The 19,693-nt window shown below is 47.9% G+C and overlaps 1 protein-coding gene across 1 annotated transcript; it reads left to right on the top strand.

Moving 5' to 3' along the window:
- The first annotated feature begins 1,994 nt into the window (after nt 1–1,994).
- Nucleotides 1,995–7,130, top strand: BMP10 (bone morphogenetic protein 10). Its single transcript, XM_010015443.1, has 2 exons — nt 1,995–2,337; nt 6,019–7,130. The coding sequence occupies exons 1-2, from the start codon at nt 2,004–2,006 to the stop codon at nt 6,960–6,962; spliced, it is 1,278 nt and encodes a 425-aa protein (XP_010013745.1). The 5' UTR covers nt 1,995–2,003; the 3' UTR covers nt 6,963–7,130.
- The last annotated feature ends 12,563 nt before the right edge of the window (nt 7,131–19,693 follow it).

Raw genomic sequence — 19,693 nt, forward strand, 5'->3', positions numbered from 1 at the left:
GGTCTGGTCAAGGGCTGGTGCTTTCACAGTGAGAGGAGACGTGGCTAAAAACCTCAGAGCCTCACAACTGCTGAAGAAATCCCTTTAAACTCAAACCCATCAGCTCTTAATCTCATAGGAAACCCCAGCCCCTCAGAAAGGAGCCATGTAACACCATAGCACCCAGTGAGGCGTATCTGTGAGCTCTTGCCTGTACAAGCCATTATTGGTACTTGTCTGAGAAGGAAAACCTGGTATGAGCAAGGACTTAAGGACAGGGCCATGTCTGTGAGTGCTGAGAAGGTTCAGCACGTGCTGCCCCCCAGCAAGCAGTAGCTCTTCCAATGTTCTTCTCTCTTTCATTTAACAATACCTGCATTTAGATACATGAAACCAGTGCATTCTGAAATGGATATTTAAGCATTAAGCAAAGAAACCCGTTTCTCCAGGTATTATTGCTCTCATGCCAAATCCCCTTCCTGCACTGCTGTCTGGCACAAGCCATCCTGAAGACTTTCCCTTACAGGAGCCAGTATCGTGCTGCATGAAGGAGTTAAGGCTAAGCCTGTTCTCATGGGTTTAATGTTAATCTCACTTCCTATGGCAGTAAGGACCTTAGTTCTGCATAGTCAGGTGGTGAATCACCACCAAAAGAAGCTTGTGCTTTTCTTTTCAAGTCAATGAACAGAATTGACCTGAACTTGACTCCAGAATTTCCCCAAGATTTCTGTGCTTAGTTCTGGAATGTCACAATATTCCTTGATGAGCCTTTGATAAGGATTTATAGATAAACTTGCATAGATAACCATTAACTCCACAGCGAGGTCTAATTCAATCTTCCTAAGCTCAAATCCCTGTTTCTAATGTAGCGTATCAGTAACAGGGACCTTGGTAAAGTGCTTGACTTCTATTGTCAAGTTCCCCCTGTTTAGAAGAAGAAAAGTTGAATAAATTAAGGTTAAAAGGTCTGGCTCCATGGCAACAACACATGGATTTCATAAAGATATTGGTATTTAAGGCAAAAAATAGAGGATGAATTTAAATCATGGCTTGGGTATCATTTTAATTAAGTTGGATGGATTTGTGCCCGTTTGTGCCACTGATAGATTTGGGCTGTTGAAAAGGGAAGAAAGTTGCACAGATGCAGTAACAAACCTATGGATGTGCTCAGCCATAATGGAAAAGGCTGAGCTCTGGCCCTGCTGCCAAAACAAGGGTGCCTTTAGAAACCTCTATGAAGAACCAGAACGTTGGAGTTCTCTGGCTGGCATTTGAAGGCTCTTCAATGGGCTCTTTCCAGCAAAGCTTTATAGTTGTGATGTGAGAAACTCTCCTCACTCATCTCCTTGCTCATCTTGCTCCTCTGCGTTCAGGGCCTTATACCTCCACTATTGTGGTGGCACCTGGAGCTCTTCTCCCATGCTTTGTGCTGTATAGGCAAAGAATGGACCTTTTCCTTGCTTTTGTGAGTGTAATGTAAAGAACTTAGCTCTGAAATGGTTTTGTCAAGGGCAGAGCTGTTACCTTCAGGGAGCAGTTGTTTGCCCTTGGCATGAAATTGGTCCGTTGGGATAGAGACTCTACAGAATTCCCGTGTTAGCTGGAAACGTGCATGGCTGGAAGTTGTTGGTGCGCAGCAGAGTCAGCTCCCGGAGGCAGGGAGAAAGGGCAGCTCCTCTCTGAGGAGAAACTTGTCCTATCTCGGCGTGTCCTAGCGCAGAATGTTTACAAAACGCTCATTAAGGGAAAGGGGATTGCGAGATAGCAACGAATCTGGTGGACAGCTTACACGGCCCCAGATAAGAGAGGCAGGGCGACCACGGGGAGAGCAAGCCATATCCAATTACCGAGACCTGCTTTTGGGGAGGGGGAAGGGGGAGACAGACAGGACGGATCACAAGCTTCAAGACAAGAGCTTCCAAACTTGTCATCTCTCCGTGACACAAGCGCAGGGGATAAAACCGCCACTTAGCCCACACGAGGGGTAGAGCTTGTTGAGTGCGGGTGGAGGCTCCAGCGAAGCCATGGATTCTCTAGTCCTCCAGCTGTGGGCTGTCCTCTGTCTCTTGGTTCCCCTTGCCACTTGCAGTCCCATCCTGAGCTTGGAGCACTCTTCCTTGGAGGAAGACGTGCCTCTTTTCGACGAGATTCTCTCCGAGCAGGATGGTGTTGATTTCAACACGCTGCTTCAGAACATGAAAAATGAGTTCCTGAAGACCTTGAACCTCTCTGACATTCCCCTGCATGAATCGGCCAAGGTGGATCCGCCAGAGTACATGCTCGAGCTGTACAACAGGTTTGCCACCGATAGGACATCTATGCCATCCGCCAATATTATTAGGAGCTTCAAAAATGAAGGTAAGAAACGTGCATCTCTAGGAGAAGGAAATAGAAATGAGCATCTTTATAGTCAGTGTGAAATGTGTTCACCAGGCACGGAACGTGAACCGTACCAGGGTGAAAAAGGCCTTTCAGTGAGGATGGCATTAGGAATAGGCGCCAGGTTTACCACATCCCACTCCTTGTGACATAGATCCCTTGTCCTTTGCTTTTGGGACTGAATGGTTTTGGAGGAAGATGTTTCTTTAATGGTTGGGCAGCACCAAGTGTAATGTAGGGGCATCATTTCCATTATCCCCATAGTGACGTGCATCATTTCCAATTACCTGCTATCGAATGGATACCTTAAATAATGTTTGAAACTAAGGCAAGAAGTATTTTTACACACTGTTCAAAGGTGCGATATTTTCCTATTATGAGCTTACCAAACACAGTTTTCTATTAATAACCTCTCACTATTGATCCTCATGGGATTTGTAACATCTTCTTCCTTTGCAATCTGAGCGCAGATACATAGAAATACGTGAAGTGGAACTTTGGATAACCCTTAGGTTTTACTTTGGAGGAGCAGAACATTTCCTATTAAAAGGAAACCTGATTGCGACTTGTTTCTGCTTCAGCATTTCCTCTCAGTTCAACGAGGACAAGAGAATGCTTCAGTGTTACCACTCCACAGTTTGTCAATACCTATTTGCACCAGCACAGGTTTTATGTTAATAACGTGTTTCAGCTAAACCCCAAATACCAATCACTCCACTTGGCAAACACAAGTGCTGTGATTCAATTTAACTACTCAGAGGCACACGCAGCTATTCAAACTGCTTCTCCCACCCTTTCCTAGTCTAATTAATTAAGTATAAAGTTGTTATCACTCTTTCTGTAGCATTTGCAATTTCAAGCTATGACCTGTGAGGAGAGGCTTCAGTGTTCACGATGCAGCGAAATGCAAGGAGAGAATCCAAAAGCTCTGCTCTGTCCTTCTGCCAGGCCTGGACACGCTTTACCAGCAGCCTGCTTCTGGTTTAAATGCAGTTTAAATCTTCTTTACGTATTCTTCTCTCCAGTGTGGAGAAATCTATTAAAGGGTTGGTGGCAAAGCAGTTACACCCACTGGTAACTCAGCAGTTACTCATCTGAACAGTGCTGCCTGGCACTGCTCATCAGTATAAATGAAGACACATGTAGGAACGTGCGTTGTTCTTTTCCCACTTTGCACCAACCAGAAAACATAAATGGGATAAAACTGGCCCAGTACAGGGTGCTAAAACATAAACTGCAGCGTGGTTTAGGGATGCAAAGCTGAAATCATTCCAGGGGCAAAATCAGGTTTGCAGCACTGGAAAGGGACACACTGAGCTTTTGCAGTGGTTCACAGGTCTGTGCCATGCTGTAGCCATCACTTGGCTTCACTCGCTGTCATGTCAGTATTTCTCTCACCTCTTCCAATCCCGACTAGCAAGATGTGAAGTGAGACAGATGGCTGATGTTAAGACAGCTTCATAAAAGCACATGGTCAGAGGGACTATGTGTTAATGTCTGTTACGTGTCTTCAGAGTCGTGGTAACTAAGAACCATCTATTTCATGCTAAAGAGCTCTTCTGATAGAGAAATTAATCACTTGCAATGATAAGAGTAGTAGAAACAGACCATGGAACATTTTTGTTCACCTGCCTGTTGAAAACAGGCAGTAATAGTGGTTCCATTATCCATTAAATCCCCTATTATAGAGCTATAACATGCTGCATGGCTGGAATCTGCTCTTTGTTTAACCCACGACCTGTAATGTCTCCATTCTAAATGGGACTAATCAGTTCTTAAAACTTGAATGAAGGTCTTAAGGGAACTCTTTCATTTCCTATGGACTCCAGATCGCTCTTCCTGACCCTTCCAGGGGGGCACTGGGAGCAGTAGGAGATACTTCACCCTATGGATTTCCTAGCTAAAGATCAGAGTCACATCCTGACTTAGAACTGAACACTTCTCACGCCCTGCTAGCACTCACCCAGCTTCTTGTATGTAATGTGGCTTTCCACCACCTCTGGTGAGCTTCTTGTGCTCATCTATAGGGTCAGGTGGCATTTCTCCACCCTGCCATTATAGGTACTCACTGCAGACTTGCTGTAGCATAACAAGGTCTAGGAAACCAGAGAGATTACCTCCAGTGTGGAGATTACAACTACACTTGAACAGTGTTGTCTCTCAGCTCATGGTCTGCTCCTACCCTGGTGCTGTGCAGAGCATTTCCAGCTCCCACCTTTACCAACTGCGAGCAGAATCATCTATTTATGAACGGATGGTAGTGCAAAGGTGCCTCAAGCTGAAATGAAGCAGGACAATGTGCTGAAGTGAACTGTTTAAGTACTTGCAGCTTTATCAACACCACTTTTCTACAAACATACCAAAATAAGTCAAGTCAGAGATGAAGACAGTGACAGGTCATGAACAGTTTGCCTTTGCAGACATGTTACCCATACTATCTATGTCCTGATCTGTCTTCTGAGTTACAAGCAGACAGAACAGTAACTCAGCAGCAAATACACCAGCACTAGAAATGAGAAACCTGGAGAGGGGCTTTGGACAAGGGATGTAGGGACAGGACAAGGGGAATGGCTTTAACCTGCCAGAGGGGAGACTGAGATGAGCTCTGAGGCAGAAGCTCTTCCCTGGGAGGGTGCTGAGGCGCTGGCACAGGGTGCCCAGAGAAGCTGTGGCTGCCCCATCCCTGGCAGTGTTCAAGGGCAGGTTGGACACAGGGGCTTGGAGCAACCTGCTCTAGTGGAAGGTGTCCCTGCCCGGGGCAGGGGTTGGAGCTGGATGAACTTTAAGGTCCCTGCAACCAAACCATTCCAGGGTTCTATGGTGAGCTGACTCCTGCAGGGTGTGAAGAAATGCATCCCGCTGTGTGTAAACAAACAGTGCAGATAGGACAGACGTCCTGACGGACAAACAGACATTACACACTTCTTATATGTTTTATTAACTAAAGCTGCCAAAAGTGCCTGGCCAAGTACAGCTCTTTGGCTGCTTGCTTGAAGCCTGTTGAGGCTGTGGCAGGATTTCTGCTGACTAGTGGTTCAAACGGGACATTCACCGCCTGTTCTTCCTGACAGGAGCCTTTACATCTTCCAAAGCAACTTTTCCTCCCTTAGTGCTTGGCCTCTCTGTTTCTGAGGGATGTTTCAGGAGAAGGGAATACCCGCCAGCACAGAAATGACAAGCAGACACAGATCCAGCCTGTTGTTCTTGCATGCACAGCTTGTATGTCACCCATCTGACGTTCAGTCCAGGGCTGTATCTCTCTTCCCTTCCTGTTCTACAACAATGAATGTTTTTCCTCATTTAAAATAGTTACTGTGCAGTAACCTAGAAGCAATTTGTATTTCAGTATTAGGCAATGCACTCTTAATGCATAATGCTTCCAGGTGACAAGGAAGTCCCTTGTCAGCTCCCCAAGCAGGGAGACAGAAAGAGAATCTCTAAATCCAGGTTTATGCTCTCTGGCATGGCTGGGATCTTGCTGTCCTCACTCATCCAAAAGAAAGTGGGCCTTTTTTCCAAGTCTAGTTTTGGGAAAGGGTAAAACCCACTCTCCTGAAGTTAGCTGAAACCAAGCCATGCAAAAGGTGTCAGCAAAGCTTTGGGGCACGTGTTGCTGGATGTATTGAGCCTTCATAAATGTTTGGTCTTTGTCGTTTCCAGACTTGGCTTCCCACCCCATCGGCGTTACAGGAATTCGGAAATACCCTCTTCTCTTCAATGTCTCCATCCCTCACCATGAAGAGATCACCATGGCAGAGCTGAGGCTCTACACCTTGGTGGAACGGGACCAAATGCTCTACGATGGGCTTGATCGGAAGGTCACCATTTTTGAAGTGCTGGAAAATGACCATCTGGGGGTAGGAGAAGAGAGGAAGATAATGGCACTGGCATCAAGGCAGATCTATGGCACCAGCAGCGAGTGGGAGAGCTTCGAGGTGACCGAAGCCATCAGGCGGTGGCGAAGGGCAGGGCTGACCACGCACCGGCTGGAGGTCCATATAGAGAGCAGGGAAGGGGAGGAGCAGAACGGGGAGGGGAAGCTCGACATCGACATCAACTCCGAGGCTAAACACGTGCCCCTGCTGATTGTGTTCTCTGATGACCAAAGCAATGACAAAAAAGAGGAGAAGCAAGAGCTGAACGAGATGATAGACCACGAGCAGCTCCTGGACTTGGAACACCTGGAAGTGGGCAACTTCCATGGGCAGCCTGGGGAGGAGGCACTGCTCCAGATGCGCTCCAACATCATCTACGACTCTACTGCCCGAATCCGGAGGAACGCAAAAGGCAACTACTGCAAAAAGACTCCACTCTACATAGATTTCAAGGAAATAGGTTGGGATTCCTGGATCATCGCCCCGGCGGGATACGAAGCTTATGAGTGCCACGGAGTGTGCGCCTACCCCTTAACGGAGCACGTCACGCCAACGAAACATGCCATTGTCCAGACTTTGGTTCACCTGAAGAATCCCCAGAAAGCCTCCAAGGCTTGTTGTGTGCCCACCAAACTTGACCCCATCTCCATCCTCTATTTAGATGCAGGGGTGGTCACCTACAAGTTCAAATACGAAGGCATGGTGGTATCAGAGTGTGGCTGCAGATAGTAGCGGGGAGCACAAGCAGAGGGGAGTGCACAGCGGGGAGTATTTAATGATTCAGTCTGTAAATTTGTACATTTTGGATTTCCTATTTAATGAGGTTATTTAATGAGGCATGTACAGATAATTGTGTGTTTCCTGGTAGGGGAATGGGCAAGTTGTGACCATAGGGAATGTATATTTTGTTCCATTGCTTCTTGCTGTTCTTCACTGTCCACATTACAGCCGAGTCTCACTTCCCGGCAGGGCATAGAGCAGAGCACTGGGTTGTCTGGGAGGTTCCTTGTGCCAACTGGACACATGCAAGTTCACAGAAATAAAGGCATATTTTTGTACTTAATAAATGTTGGTTGGCATCTGTAGGGATTTCCAGAGCTATTAAAGGTCATAGAGTAGCATCATAGAATCACGGAAACAGCTGGCTTGGAAAAGACCTTTAAGCTAATCAAGTCCAACCGTTGCACAGCAGTGCCAAGGCCACCACTAACCCATGGCACTGAGGGCCTTGTCTACACAGTTTGGGAACACTGACTGGGACTTGAACCCAGGACAAGATCTCAAGTCCCAATAATTCTCAAGTTCCCAAATCACAAAGGCACAACAAGGTGTTAAATGTTGATCCTTTTGCATCTTAAGATGCATCTTAAGCATCTTTAGTCTGTCCCTGTCTCAGTGAGAGGTAACTGGCAGGGATGATCTGGCATCTGGAGCAGAAGGGAACCATTCCCTTGCCCATCTTTCCTGGTGGAGCAATGGGCCCCGCAGCAGTGCCAGGTTTGTGCAGTGCTCTGAGGGGCAACAGCAGAATTCCCCTGTGTGTGGTTATTACAGAAGCCCCCTGTGTGAAGCAATGGCTTTGTTGCATTATCCATGTGCTGTCTCCAGGGCCAGAGCAGAAAGAACTGCAGTGAACTCCCTGACTCCTTGAACCTGCACCAGTTTATACCAGCTAAGAAACCAGTCCCCCTTCCCAGTCCAGTAAATCACATCCAATAAGCTCCATAACACAATTCCAATGGCCAAATAGGATTGCATTTAGTCTGCATAGAGCTAGATGAAAGAGGAAACCCCTTTGTGCCAGCTAGATAGAGAGGATCTTTCCTTTATGTATGTGCTGACGTTGTTAATTCATAAAGATACTGCCCCCCCCTTAATCTCTATAGGATGGAGTCACATGCCATGTTTCCACCACCCTTCTGCGACCAGCGGTGGTGATAAGGAGGTGTTGGAGCTCAGAAACAATAGACCCGTCACTTTATTTATACTAAGCTGCAAATTTGTCAGATTCTTGGGGAAGTGCAAGTGACGCTGACTCCTCCGGCCTGTCCTAGATCCCACTCCCTGCCCTGCCTCTGGTGAGGGAAAGCTGTCTTCCCTGGAAGTGATAAGGCTCTTTGAAAACATCACTTGAGTGCTTCATGGGAATGAACACAAATGACTTTATCATGCACCAGCTAAAAACCAGTTTCACCTGTTTTCACACATACTCTTCTGTGCTTCCCATAATTTATTGACCTATTTATTGATTGCCTGCCTTTGTAATATAATGTAGAATACAGAATGTTTTATTTTTGTGCTTGTGTGTAATCCCACTTGGATAAAACCTTGTACTAATCCTGTTTTAGTTGAGAATCTTTCTGTTGAGATGTGCTGCACAGAGATGGGTGTTGCTGATCTTTTTCCCCCCCTAGCTAGTCATAAACATCACATACCAGTTCCTTTCCTTGCTTATGGAATGGTTCACTCACTGCAGTGATTTAAATGGCATTCTGGAGCACTGGTCCAACATAGAAGTTCTCTAGCAGGGGTATCACTGCTGCAAGTGGCCAGTGGTGTAGTTTAGTGTAGAGTTCCCCAGTCTCCACTCGTGCTGCCTGTTTCCTGATAGCAGGATTGCTGTGGGGCTGTATTGCTTTATGGCTGTGACAGCCTGTGTGTGGCTGACCCTGTCACAGAGCCTGCCCCCACTGCAATCAGCCTGTGCTTAATGGCATGTTAAAGGAATTCGTAAGAGGTGTGATGTTTTGCTCTGCTGACATGAACTGCAGCAGCCAACAGCTGAAGTGTGACCACACAGCTCCTTTCAAAACTATCCACGATTCTTATGAAGCCATTTGCCAAGACAAACCATTCACCTTGTTAGGAGTGATAATCCAGCATTAGGGAGATAATCCGACATTGCCTTTTATCATCTCTTTTCTACGACCGGTCCCGCGGCAGTGATGTGAGCAGAGTGCTCTTTGCACCACCGTCCCTCACTGCACAGTGCCAGCCTTCCTGAAGAGGCCTTCAAAATCATCAATAACCCACTGCAATCACCCACAATCACTGCCACTATTCAAGTGACCACGTAGCAAAGCAGAGTGGCTGCTTTCACACTCTCTTAAAGCCAGAGATTTGGGTAATAGAGCGGACGCAGTGTGTTCCAGTACCCAAAGGTGGGTATCCACGTAGTGAAGCAGTTAATAAACCTGCAGGTGGGAATTTATACAAGACCAGTAAAAATGGCAGTGATGGTTTTGTAGAATTAGGGCTCAGGCAGTGGTTTTATATTAATATTAGTGACTTCTTTTCTTTCTAAAGAAACCAGGACTCTGCTGCCGATTGAAGGGGACGTCAGCCAGAGTTTGGGGTGAAAACTGTAAAGCATGAGATATCCCCTATTGTGCTATTCTGGGAGAAAACTGAGCATCTCTTTGAACCCTTCAACTGTATTTATGCTGTTCATAACCTGGGAGTAGAACTACTGTGAATGGCATTTCTCGGGTCTGTTAGGATTGCATGCTTGTTTTACGAGCAAACCCTTACCTTACTTCTACCTTGCCTTCAAATATCACTACAAAGGGGCATTTGCTGGCTGTTCCTGCAGTTCGATGGCAGAGATTAAGCAAAATAGCACCAAAACCAAATGGGAGCAGCTGTTTTATGAAGAGTGTTCCCTAAGTAGCAAATGAAGGTTGGTTCTGCGAGCTCAGAAGTGCCTGTTCATGTAGATACAACACTCACAAAGAACATGGTGAGTGTGTGACAAGAGCCAGTGCTGCCAAGATGTAGTGCTGGGAATGCCAGAAGCCCTGGGAAAAATATCCCACTGCATGTTTTCATTTTCTTCCTTCCCTCCCTCCTTCCTTCTTTCCTTCCTTCCTTCCTCCTTTTTTTCCTTCCTTCTTTCTTTCCTTTCTTCCTTCCTTCCTTCCATCCATCCTCATTGGTACTGTGACTTCTATTTCTAAACCAAATGATTTTTCACATTAAATAGTAGTGTGCATTGATCTTCCTTTCATTTCTGATCTATTTTCTATCAATATACCAGCAGTTGCTTGACTTCAGTGTTAAAAAGCACCATCCATCCATCCATCCATCCATCTGCCCTCCCATCTCTCCATCTCTGGTTTATTCCATGCCACCAAAGGAGGCAGCAACCCTGTCTCACCAAAATCAGCATCAGTTGGATTTTTTCTTTCATCTGTTTCTAATTGAAGATGTCTAAAAAGTGTGAGCAGATCTGGAGCCCCATTTTGCTGTATGAAGCCCCAGGCAGTGTGAAAGGGACAGGCAGAGGGGTGGGAGTAGAAACAGATGAGACAAGGAGAGGACGAGCTGGGTAACGCTTTGGTCTTGCATTGCTGCTCATAAACCAACACACACCATGTCTCCAGAAGAGCATGAACTTCAAGACATGTTACTCATTGCTTGGCCTCTGAAGCTGTATCTATCATCTCCTGTGCAAACACTCAGCACCAATCCCAGATTTCACGAAGCACTTGCAAGTTTGAGATTCCCATAAATGATCCCTCTCTCTTAGCTCCCTGCACATGGACCAGAATTCCTCAGATTTCTCCCCAAAGCTTTCTTTCATTATCCCTTGCTCGGATGTGATCCCAGGGCTCCAGGCTCACCCTGCTGTGTCCTGCAGAGCTGACTGAGGGTACAGATTCCTGCCTCTTTGAGTGTTAAAGCTTTTCCTGCCACCGCTGCCCCAGCCCTGCCAGCCCCTCACTGGGCAGATGGGCTGGTGGGGAGAAGGGGCAGAGCCTCACACTGCTCTGGCAGCAAAGCAGAGCACCCAGCTCCCTGGCTGCTGGCTCATGCCACCCTTTGGAGGTGCCCAAACAACAGTCCTTGAGGAAAAAGAAAGCATTCCTGAACACTGTGGGCACGTAGCTCTTGCAAAGCCAGTGGGTATGCAAAGCCAAAGAGCCAAAGGCGTGAGCTTCATCCTCCCCAAACCTGAGGTCACTTAGGAAAAGCCATCTCCCAAAGCAACCATCATCCAAAACCCATGGCCATCTCCTCCTTACTGCCCTTGTGAACCAGAGAGCAAAGCAAACCAGAACCCACAGCACTCTAGAACAAGAGAAGGCTCCTGCAGTTAACAGCCCCAGTGCCTGGCTCACCTACAGTTGAATTCAGTGTTTGCTGTGCAACACGTTGAGCCGAACCCAGCAAAATCTGTCATTTCTTAGGGGGGTTAAGAAAACAAAGAGAGAGGAAGAGTTCTGGCACTTGAACATCTGCTGCAAGCGTTTGAAGAACTACAGCCCAGTGTTAATTTAAACTTCCTTAGAACCCAGTTCAACATTTGGAGTGCAAACACTGTTAATAGGATGGGAACCAGGGTGCTGGTGCTTTGCTTACTATATTGGGAAACAAAGCCAGGACAAAACTAGCTTGAGATAGAGGTTTGTTTATACTGCTGACCCATCTGTCTTCATTAATGCTCTATTTACAGGAAAAGCTAAAAGAATCAGCTTCTGCTCCTTCTTCAGTTGCAACAGTGACAAAGAAAGGCTGAATGGTTCAACTAAAAATGGAAATTCTTATCAGCACCCTTTGGAAGAAGGGGTTTATTATATGGGGTGTATTAGTGTTGGGTATTGGAGCTGGGGCTGGGCAGTTTGGCCAGAGCTGTGTATTTCTAGCACAGGCAGCTCAGAGAGTTGAGGGAGGTGCCTACGGAGCAGAAAACAGAAACCAGCCCCAGAACAGGAGCTGGGTCCTACCCTAAACTCCTGCTTTGAGGTCTAAGGAAGAAATGAAGCGTGGTTTCTCCTGTGTACACCCGCCCAGGGTAATGGTGTGATTTTTGGGTTGTGAAAAGGGACACATTTGAGGCTGCACCTTGGCACGACATAGAAGCATAGTCATGAATCAACCAGGTTGGAAAAGACCTTTGAGATCATCAAGTCCAACCCAAGCTGTCTCTGGCACTGACAACACGTAAGGAGGAGACCCCTTTGTCCTACCTGCAGGTAAAGGGACAACACTTGAATGTCTAGAGTTTAGATGCCTAAATGGGAAGAGATGGAAGCCACCCCAAAGGTGTCTACCCTGACTGACCTGCAGGCAAAATGAGGAGGTTGGTGACAACCTGGTTTAAGTGGCCAGGTCTGGCCACACGTTTAATTGGGGCAGCTGGAACCCAAAGAGGACTGGAGCTTGTGGCTTAGCACCCCCGATGAAAACAGTGTCAAACCCGTGCTGTGCACATGAACTTCTTCAAAAGCATCATCTCAGGAAGAAGAAAAAGCTGAGTTTTGTCCTCGCAGCCCACTGAAACAGAGACATCCCTTAAAAAACCAAACCCAAACTCTCCTTCTGAACCATAACACGAGTCATCTCCAAGGGAAGGTCTATCAGAGTTCTCTCATTTGCACATCCCACTACAGGGGCAGGCTTTCAAGTGACCTCAGCACCCACATTCTGGGGACAAATGTGGCTGTTAAGTCTTGCTTTCCTTCACCCCTCATCCCTGCCCTGCTCTCCTTCATCCATCTCTCTCTCTCCATCCACTTTGCTCAGACAGGACAGCTTGGGTTTGGATCTCTGCAAGCCATTCCCCAGGGAGCAGGACTTGAGACACTGGGGGAACACAAGGCTGTCGGAAGCAGTAGAAGGAGCAGCTGTTAGAATTCCTGCCTCTTTCCCCAGATAAAAGTGGAGGGAAACATCCACCTTTTGATACCCTTGTCAAGAAGATGAATAGTGGATGGGGGTCCCGCTCTGCCTGCTGAAGTCTTGGTAACATCTCCTGCAGCAACCGAGCACATTTGCTTTCAGACACATGCTGGTAAATGGCAGTTCACTCTCCTGCCTCTCAAGGAGATGTCAATCCAAGCAGAGGCTGAGCTAATGTTTAGTAGTGACTATTTCTGCTTCCAAGCCCATCTCACCACACAGCATTCCTGGCCAAACCCATTAGGAGATGGCTGCATTATCCCAGCAAACTGAGTTACTTTTTAGAGCAGAGAATACCAGAGAATGCAGAAGAGTTCTCTGCCATGTGCACTGCAACACATCCAGCCCCGGGCAACTATGCTTACCATGGGAATAGGGAGTTTGGTTCCTTGTTTTACTCTGCCAGACACATGCCCAGTGTGTTTCCATCCACAATGCAAACTGCTCAACCTCCTGCTCAGCATTTCAAGGGCTTAGGGGGACCTTTGAGTGTATTTTTAAGTAAACAAAGGAAATATGAGGGATAAAAGCAACCGTGTGGCTGCAGGAAAGGAACTGAAAGGAGAGGAATGGGGTCCTGTAGCTCACCGAAGCTGCTGCCTGCCATATCTGCAGCGACTTTAGGCTGAGGGGATGCTCACTGCAGTGCTGGAGCTCCCCAAACAATGTCCTTCAGCCCCGTGTGGCTGAGGCTGTCCAGGATGTGAGCTTCAGATGGTGTTGAAAAGCTACGTGTTGTGTTAAGTGAGAAGGTTTAAATAGGGGGTGGTCTCTGAAATCAAGTACAGTAGCTAACTAGCAACAGCAGCTAAACAACAGCCCAACCTTCCGTAGCCCTCAGGTTTATGTTGGCTTTGCTGTAGCAACTCCTTATCTGCCCGAGATTAGAGCTTTTTAAATCAGTTGTTGTGAGATTTGGTGGAATCCGTTTCCTGAGCTGTCACCGCTGGCTAATCAGGCAAAGCCCAAAGGCAAAGCTTTGGGAGAGTGGGAAAGCAAAGCCCGTTGTCCTGCAGGACTGAATGTGCTCTATTTACTTCATCAGTACCAGAGTTTAGATGCCCAGCTCAAGATCCTGGTACACAGAGAAGCCCACAGCCTGAAGCAGGAGCACAGCAGGTATCTCATTGTAAGGAAAATGAGCCCTTGTCCCATTTCTACTAGTAAGGGGCATAACTGTTCACCAGTTATTGCTTCCTGCACTTGCTCTTCACCAGACCTACGAAATCCCAACCTCAATTCCCTCAGGGGTTAAAATGGGAGAGAGGATCCACGGGAAACTGAGACCCACACAGTGAGGAGCCTAATGGGCTGATCCAGCTGTTGAAGGAGTTTCCATGACTTGATTTTAGCTTACAGTAGTTGGTTGCTGCTGACACAGACACCAAATAGCCTGGCATCATGCAAATACTACTTATGGTTGTACCAGTTTTGAAGTCATTCTTGCAGGGAAAGCAAGTGGCATTCAACCGCAGCTGCTTTCCTTGCTGAACTCCCTCCTTTTCCCTCGGGATGTCTCCAGCTCACATCATTCCTTGTTCTTTTGCACTCCTTTGCCAATGGAGGACTTCCACCAGCCACAATAATATTGATTGCACGTCCTGTGCTTCCTCTGCCTGCCCCAATTAGTGCACTGGAGATAAGCAGCAGCAGGAGCAGCCGTGCCTGTGGGACATGCATCCTTCCTGAGGGGCTGCCACACACATTCCTCTGGGACACTGCTCAGGGCACTGCAGGCAACACTAATGAGCTCCAGGACAGGCAAACTATTTAGCCAAGGGTCTCAGTGAGCTCCCCAGAGCTGATTAACCCCTGCTCTTACTGTAAGACGAGGAGGAGTTTGGAATCATAGAATCCCAGACTGGTTTTGGTAGGGAGAGACCTTAAGATCATCCAGTTCCAACCCCTGCCCACAGGCAGGGACACCTTCCTCTAGAGCAGGTTGCTCCAAGCCCCTGTGTCCAACCTGGCCTTGAACACTGCCCGGGATGGGGCAGCCACACGCAGCGCCTCAGCACCCTCACAGGGAAGAGCTGCTGCCTTATCTCCAACCTGAACTTGCCCTGTTTCAGTTTGAACCCATCACCCCTTGTCCCTGATGCAGAGTCCTTCTCCAGCATCCAAACTCTTCAGCTAGAGCTAAGCTGGACCTTGCTCTGCACTGTGGTCGGTGCACACATGGAATGCAGCAGCCTTTGAGGGACCTGGTAGCACCTCTGTTAACAAAGGAACTGCACTTTTAGACCCACCTTTGGCTGTTCTCTCTGTGACCATCCCATTTTGGTAGCATTCTCTCATTCCTGCATCATACTTCTCAAGGAAGAAACCAGTGTCTTCACCACTGGCATCGATGTTGTCAGCATCCTTTAGCCTAAAGCTAATAGAGTTATCCGGTGAGCCTGGTGATGAGTTAGTATCACATTTATAGCAAAGATTGGGGTTCAGCACTCTCAGGTCTTTGTATGTGCTCTGCAAATATTGTCAAAGTCTTCATTACTTTTGTGTTGAGTCTTGGAGGGCAAAATTGTCACCTCCATGGCTTGACTTTCATCGGGACAGAGGACTCATTGCTTTGGCTTGAATGGTGCTGCCTTGACTGGCCCAGGCCCTGCAATGCTTCAACTGCTGCAGGCTCCCCTTCGTGGGCAATGGTCCTTGCTGGGTGACACACAAGCCAAGACCAAAGCAAAAAGCAGTCGAACCATCTGAGCCCTACACCAGCGCCCTAAAAAGTCCTATAGATACAGACAGCATGAAAGCTCCATCCCCACACTGGGACGGATGTCATGGGCTGCTGTTCCTGCATGACATTTCTTAACAGCCTTTCAAATGGAAGAAAGACTCCGCTACCATTTCAGCTTTCAAAGCCATCCTGCTTGCCATTATCTCTGTATTTGAGTGAGCAGCAGCAGGGCAGAGTGGATGACAGCAATTTAATCTGCTGCTGCTGCTTTTCCATGCCTTCTTGTGCTTATCCTTGTCCCTAAGCCAATGCCCTTCCACTGCCAGCTAGGGGAAAGATCCAGCCTTATGGAGCTGATGAGTTTCTAAGCACGAATCCCAGTTCTTCTGCAAACTGTAAGGGTGGTTTATCCCCTTCTTCTTTACACTGGATTGGAGGAGGGCAGCGAGGGAGCAGGATAGTCCCACTCCCCCAGTGGAAACATCCCTTTCCCATGGTGTGACAACGCTCCAGTTTAGAGCGGATATTTCATTCGACCTTTCACTCCTCAGCGCTGCCTGTAGCTGTTGTGTTGGGACCAACCGTCCTTGGGGTGCTTGGCTGACCTCGTGACTCCTTTTGGATTGGCATTTCCATAGAGTTCAGCAGTTAAAATGAGCACCTTATTTTTAGAGGTATCAGAAACACGGGTGTATGCAAAGGGAACGCTTGGCAGCGCTAGAAAATCATCCTCTGAGCCGTAGGAAGGGACACACAGGGTAAAGGTGTCACTGAAAACACTCAAAACCTGTGCTGGCCATAGGGATGGAGCATGGACCTCATCCAGAGCATGCAGAGAGCAGGGGGAGCCTCTCAGGCTGGATGGCAGCCTGTGCTGGTCCTTATCGGGGAGATGAGGAAGGAAACAAGGCAACAACACCTCTGGGGAAAGGAAAGATTTACCTCTCACATGCTCAGGAAGCAGCTGCCAAGCTGATGCTTATCCCCATTTCTTTAATAAGAGCTCAAAGCCTGGCCCCTGCCTCTCTGGCTGCTTTTAAAACACACTCATTTGGAAATAGCTGCCTGGATGGAGCAAAGAGCATCTTGGCCAGCTGATGAGATTAAAGGCACATTCCCTGCTCCCAGTTCCTGTTCTCGGTACATTGTGTTAAGAGGGTTGAAATATCACATCGTGTTTTTACATGTGATAAAGCAAATTTTCACCAGGCACACCAGGGGCTGCTGACGGCACTCCTGGCACCACACAGGGAGCACAGGGAGGCCTTTTGGATAGGGTTAGGCAGGAAAAGTGAATGGCTTTTGGTGAAGCTTCCCTACACGGTGTAAACAGGATGTTTCCTTCTCGCTGAGCTCTTTGCTTGTTGGGGTTTGGAGCTGGTACATTCTCTGATGGTTGCTAAAGGTTGAGCACACCCTGGGGCAACAGCACAAGAGGGATGTGGAGCTGCTGGAGTGAGGCCAGAGGAGGACATGGAGCTGCTGCGAGGGCTGGAGCAGCTCTGCTCTGGAGCCAGGCTGAGAGAGCTGGGCTGGGGCAGCTGGAGAAGAGAAGGCTCCTCAAGGGGACACCTTAGAGCAGCTCCAGTGCCTACAGGGGCTCCAGGAAACCTGGAGAGGGGCTTTGGACAAGGGATGTACAGGGTCTTGGAGCAACCTGCTCTAGTGGAAGGTGTCCCTGCCCGGGGCAGGGGTTGAACCTGGATGAGCTTCAAGGTCCCTTCAACCCAAACCAATGAACATTGCCCCCCCCTCACACCACTCACCTGGCTGCTGCATTTAGCTGAAATTAGAAGCCTTATTTATTAAGAAACCATGTTCCCAATTAACTGCTCATCACTTGTGTTTATGGGAATTACCTACTCAGAAAACCCTTGCAGAGGAGAACAGGAGTGTGACCTAACATGCATGTGGTGAGCTTTTGCCAATGCGGATGCTCCAGGGAAGAAGCTGTCCCAGCTGGAGCCTCTCCGCAGTATTCACCTCACAAGCATCACTGCACTTACCTGCTTCAGTAACTCCCAATTCCTAAATCCACAGGGTTTTTATTGTGGAATAGATGAGCATTTCCCAAAAAAAAGAGTGCTTATTCGGCCAGGTCCTGCCCCGGCTCCCCTGGCTGCTTCCCTCCTGGCCCATGATGGTCCTTGCTTTGTCAGCATCCTCCTCTTTGCCAGGCTGGTTTTCCTGCAGGTCAGTTGGCTCCGCAGCATCCCTGTGCTGCAGCCAGGTGGCAGGAAAACACAAAGCAAGTGGGACACTGGGACTGCTTCCAAGGAGAGTCTGGCTCCGAGTGTGGGGACCTCTTTTGTCTCTCCCCACCTTGGTGAACAGTAACTCACGCACCAAGTCTCTATGTGGCAGTGTGATTAAAACCAGCTTGGTTTGGGGTTGTAACAGGAGGATGGGTTGCATTGCTCTGTGGATCCTGGGGAGAACAACATGTTCTCACTGCTTTCCTGTGTATAAGCCACCCTAAACACTCGCTGGACACTTCTCCTGCACGTCCACCTCGCCTCCCCCAACAACGTGCTATTTTAGGCAGTAGCCAAGCTAAAAAAGGAACATTGCTATCATGCCAAAAATGCAACTTTGATAAAATAGGAGGGGATCAGTCAGCAGAAGCGTGACTGGCTTGGGATCCAAAGGGAATAATGTGGGAAGGATGGTTTTCCTTCCTTGCCTCTCACGCCTACCCAACGCCTCGATGCAATGAAGTGATTCTACCTGAATGCACTGGATACAAAGAGCTATACACAGGGTTTGATGTAACACAAAGAAGTGAAAGAGGACTGAAAAGATATCCTCAAATATGTCATATTTTCAGCCCATAATGCATGGGTTAGCAGGTTTAGAAGCACTCAGATCTGAGGGATTATTGCTGTCATATGGAGAGCCATGTCATGTTTAAAGAGGTTGGAAAATCCCCAGTATGTGTTGTGGGTTATCCTGCACTCCCATCATCTTGAAGGATGCTCTTGTGTCCTAAGGCTGTGCAGCGTGAGGTGTAAATAGGGTTAAAACTGCCTTTTGTGCAGTTTCCAAGCCTATGGTGCCCAGTTCAGGGTTGAAAAGGCTTTTTCTACAGGCTTTATTCTTCATTCTCTCTGATAGACCATCTGCTGGAAGGTAGTAGTAGTTTCAAGCTCTCTAGGATCTCCACAGTCAATGCTTAAAGCCAGCTGAGCTGAAGAGCAGCCACCAAACAACTCTCCTTGACTTTATAATGCCCTCTGCAGCACTGAGGAACAGCAAACCCTGCTTCAGGAACAGGGGAGACTTCCTCTGCTACTCCTTCCCCACAAAGCTTCACAGGGGGATGTAGGTCATGCATCAGTTTTTGGGCATCTCATGTTCTGATGTCTCCAACAGAGCATTAAATCCAGTAGGATTTGGGCATTGCCAGTGTCCAGGTGTGGCTCTGGGCTTACCCAACAGCAACACCAACTGATATGGTGCCAGTGTCACTCTCTGAGGCTGTTCACTTCCCAGCCCTCCTAACCTCTATTGGGGAGTCTGTCTTTTAGGTATGACCACTATAAACACTCCAGATTTTAACGGGCAGCACGTCTTCCAAAAGTCACTGTGATCTTCAGAAGCAGCCGTGCTTTGGCAGGGGTCATTGTGCCTATCTGCAGCGGAAGGGGAGGAATGCACAGTTTATACTAGAGTCATGTGCACTTGTCCTAACCATGACTTGTGAGCCCCAGCCAAGGCTCTCCACGTCACTACACCCTGCGGAGGGCTCTGAAGGGATTATTTGCCTCTTCACACTCTTGATCTGTGCAGGAAGGAGCATGTGGCATTTCCAGCCCAGATGTTCATGCTGCTTCTCCTAGACCCAGTGGAGGAGTTTCTCCCTAAGTGACTCCCGAGCCTCATACCCACATCAGGAATGAGCTCCTTATCAAGGCAAAAAACAAGCCCTGGAGCAGCTCTGACAAGGGCACCTGAAATCACAGGAGAGAATTGAGGATGGGAACAGTTGCTCTGAAATGATGGCAGGGAAAATGCATCTCACAGGCTCTTTGGAAACCACTTGATTTGGGTGACAGAAAGATGTGGGTCCCATAGGTACATGGTGGGATCTTTGACT

Source organism: Nestor notabilis, unplaced genomic scaffold (assembly GCF_000696875.1).
Source record: "Nestor notabilis isolate BGI_N333 unplaced genomic scaffold, ASM69687v1 scaffold125, whole genome shotgun sequence".
Lineage (NCBI taxonomy): Eukaryota > Metazoa > Chordata > Aves > Psittaciformes > Psittacidae > Nestor > Nestor notabilis.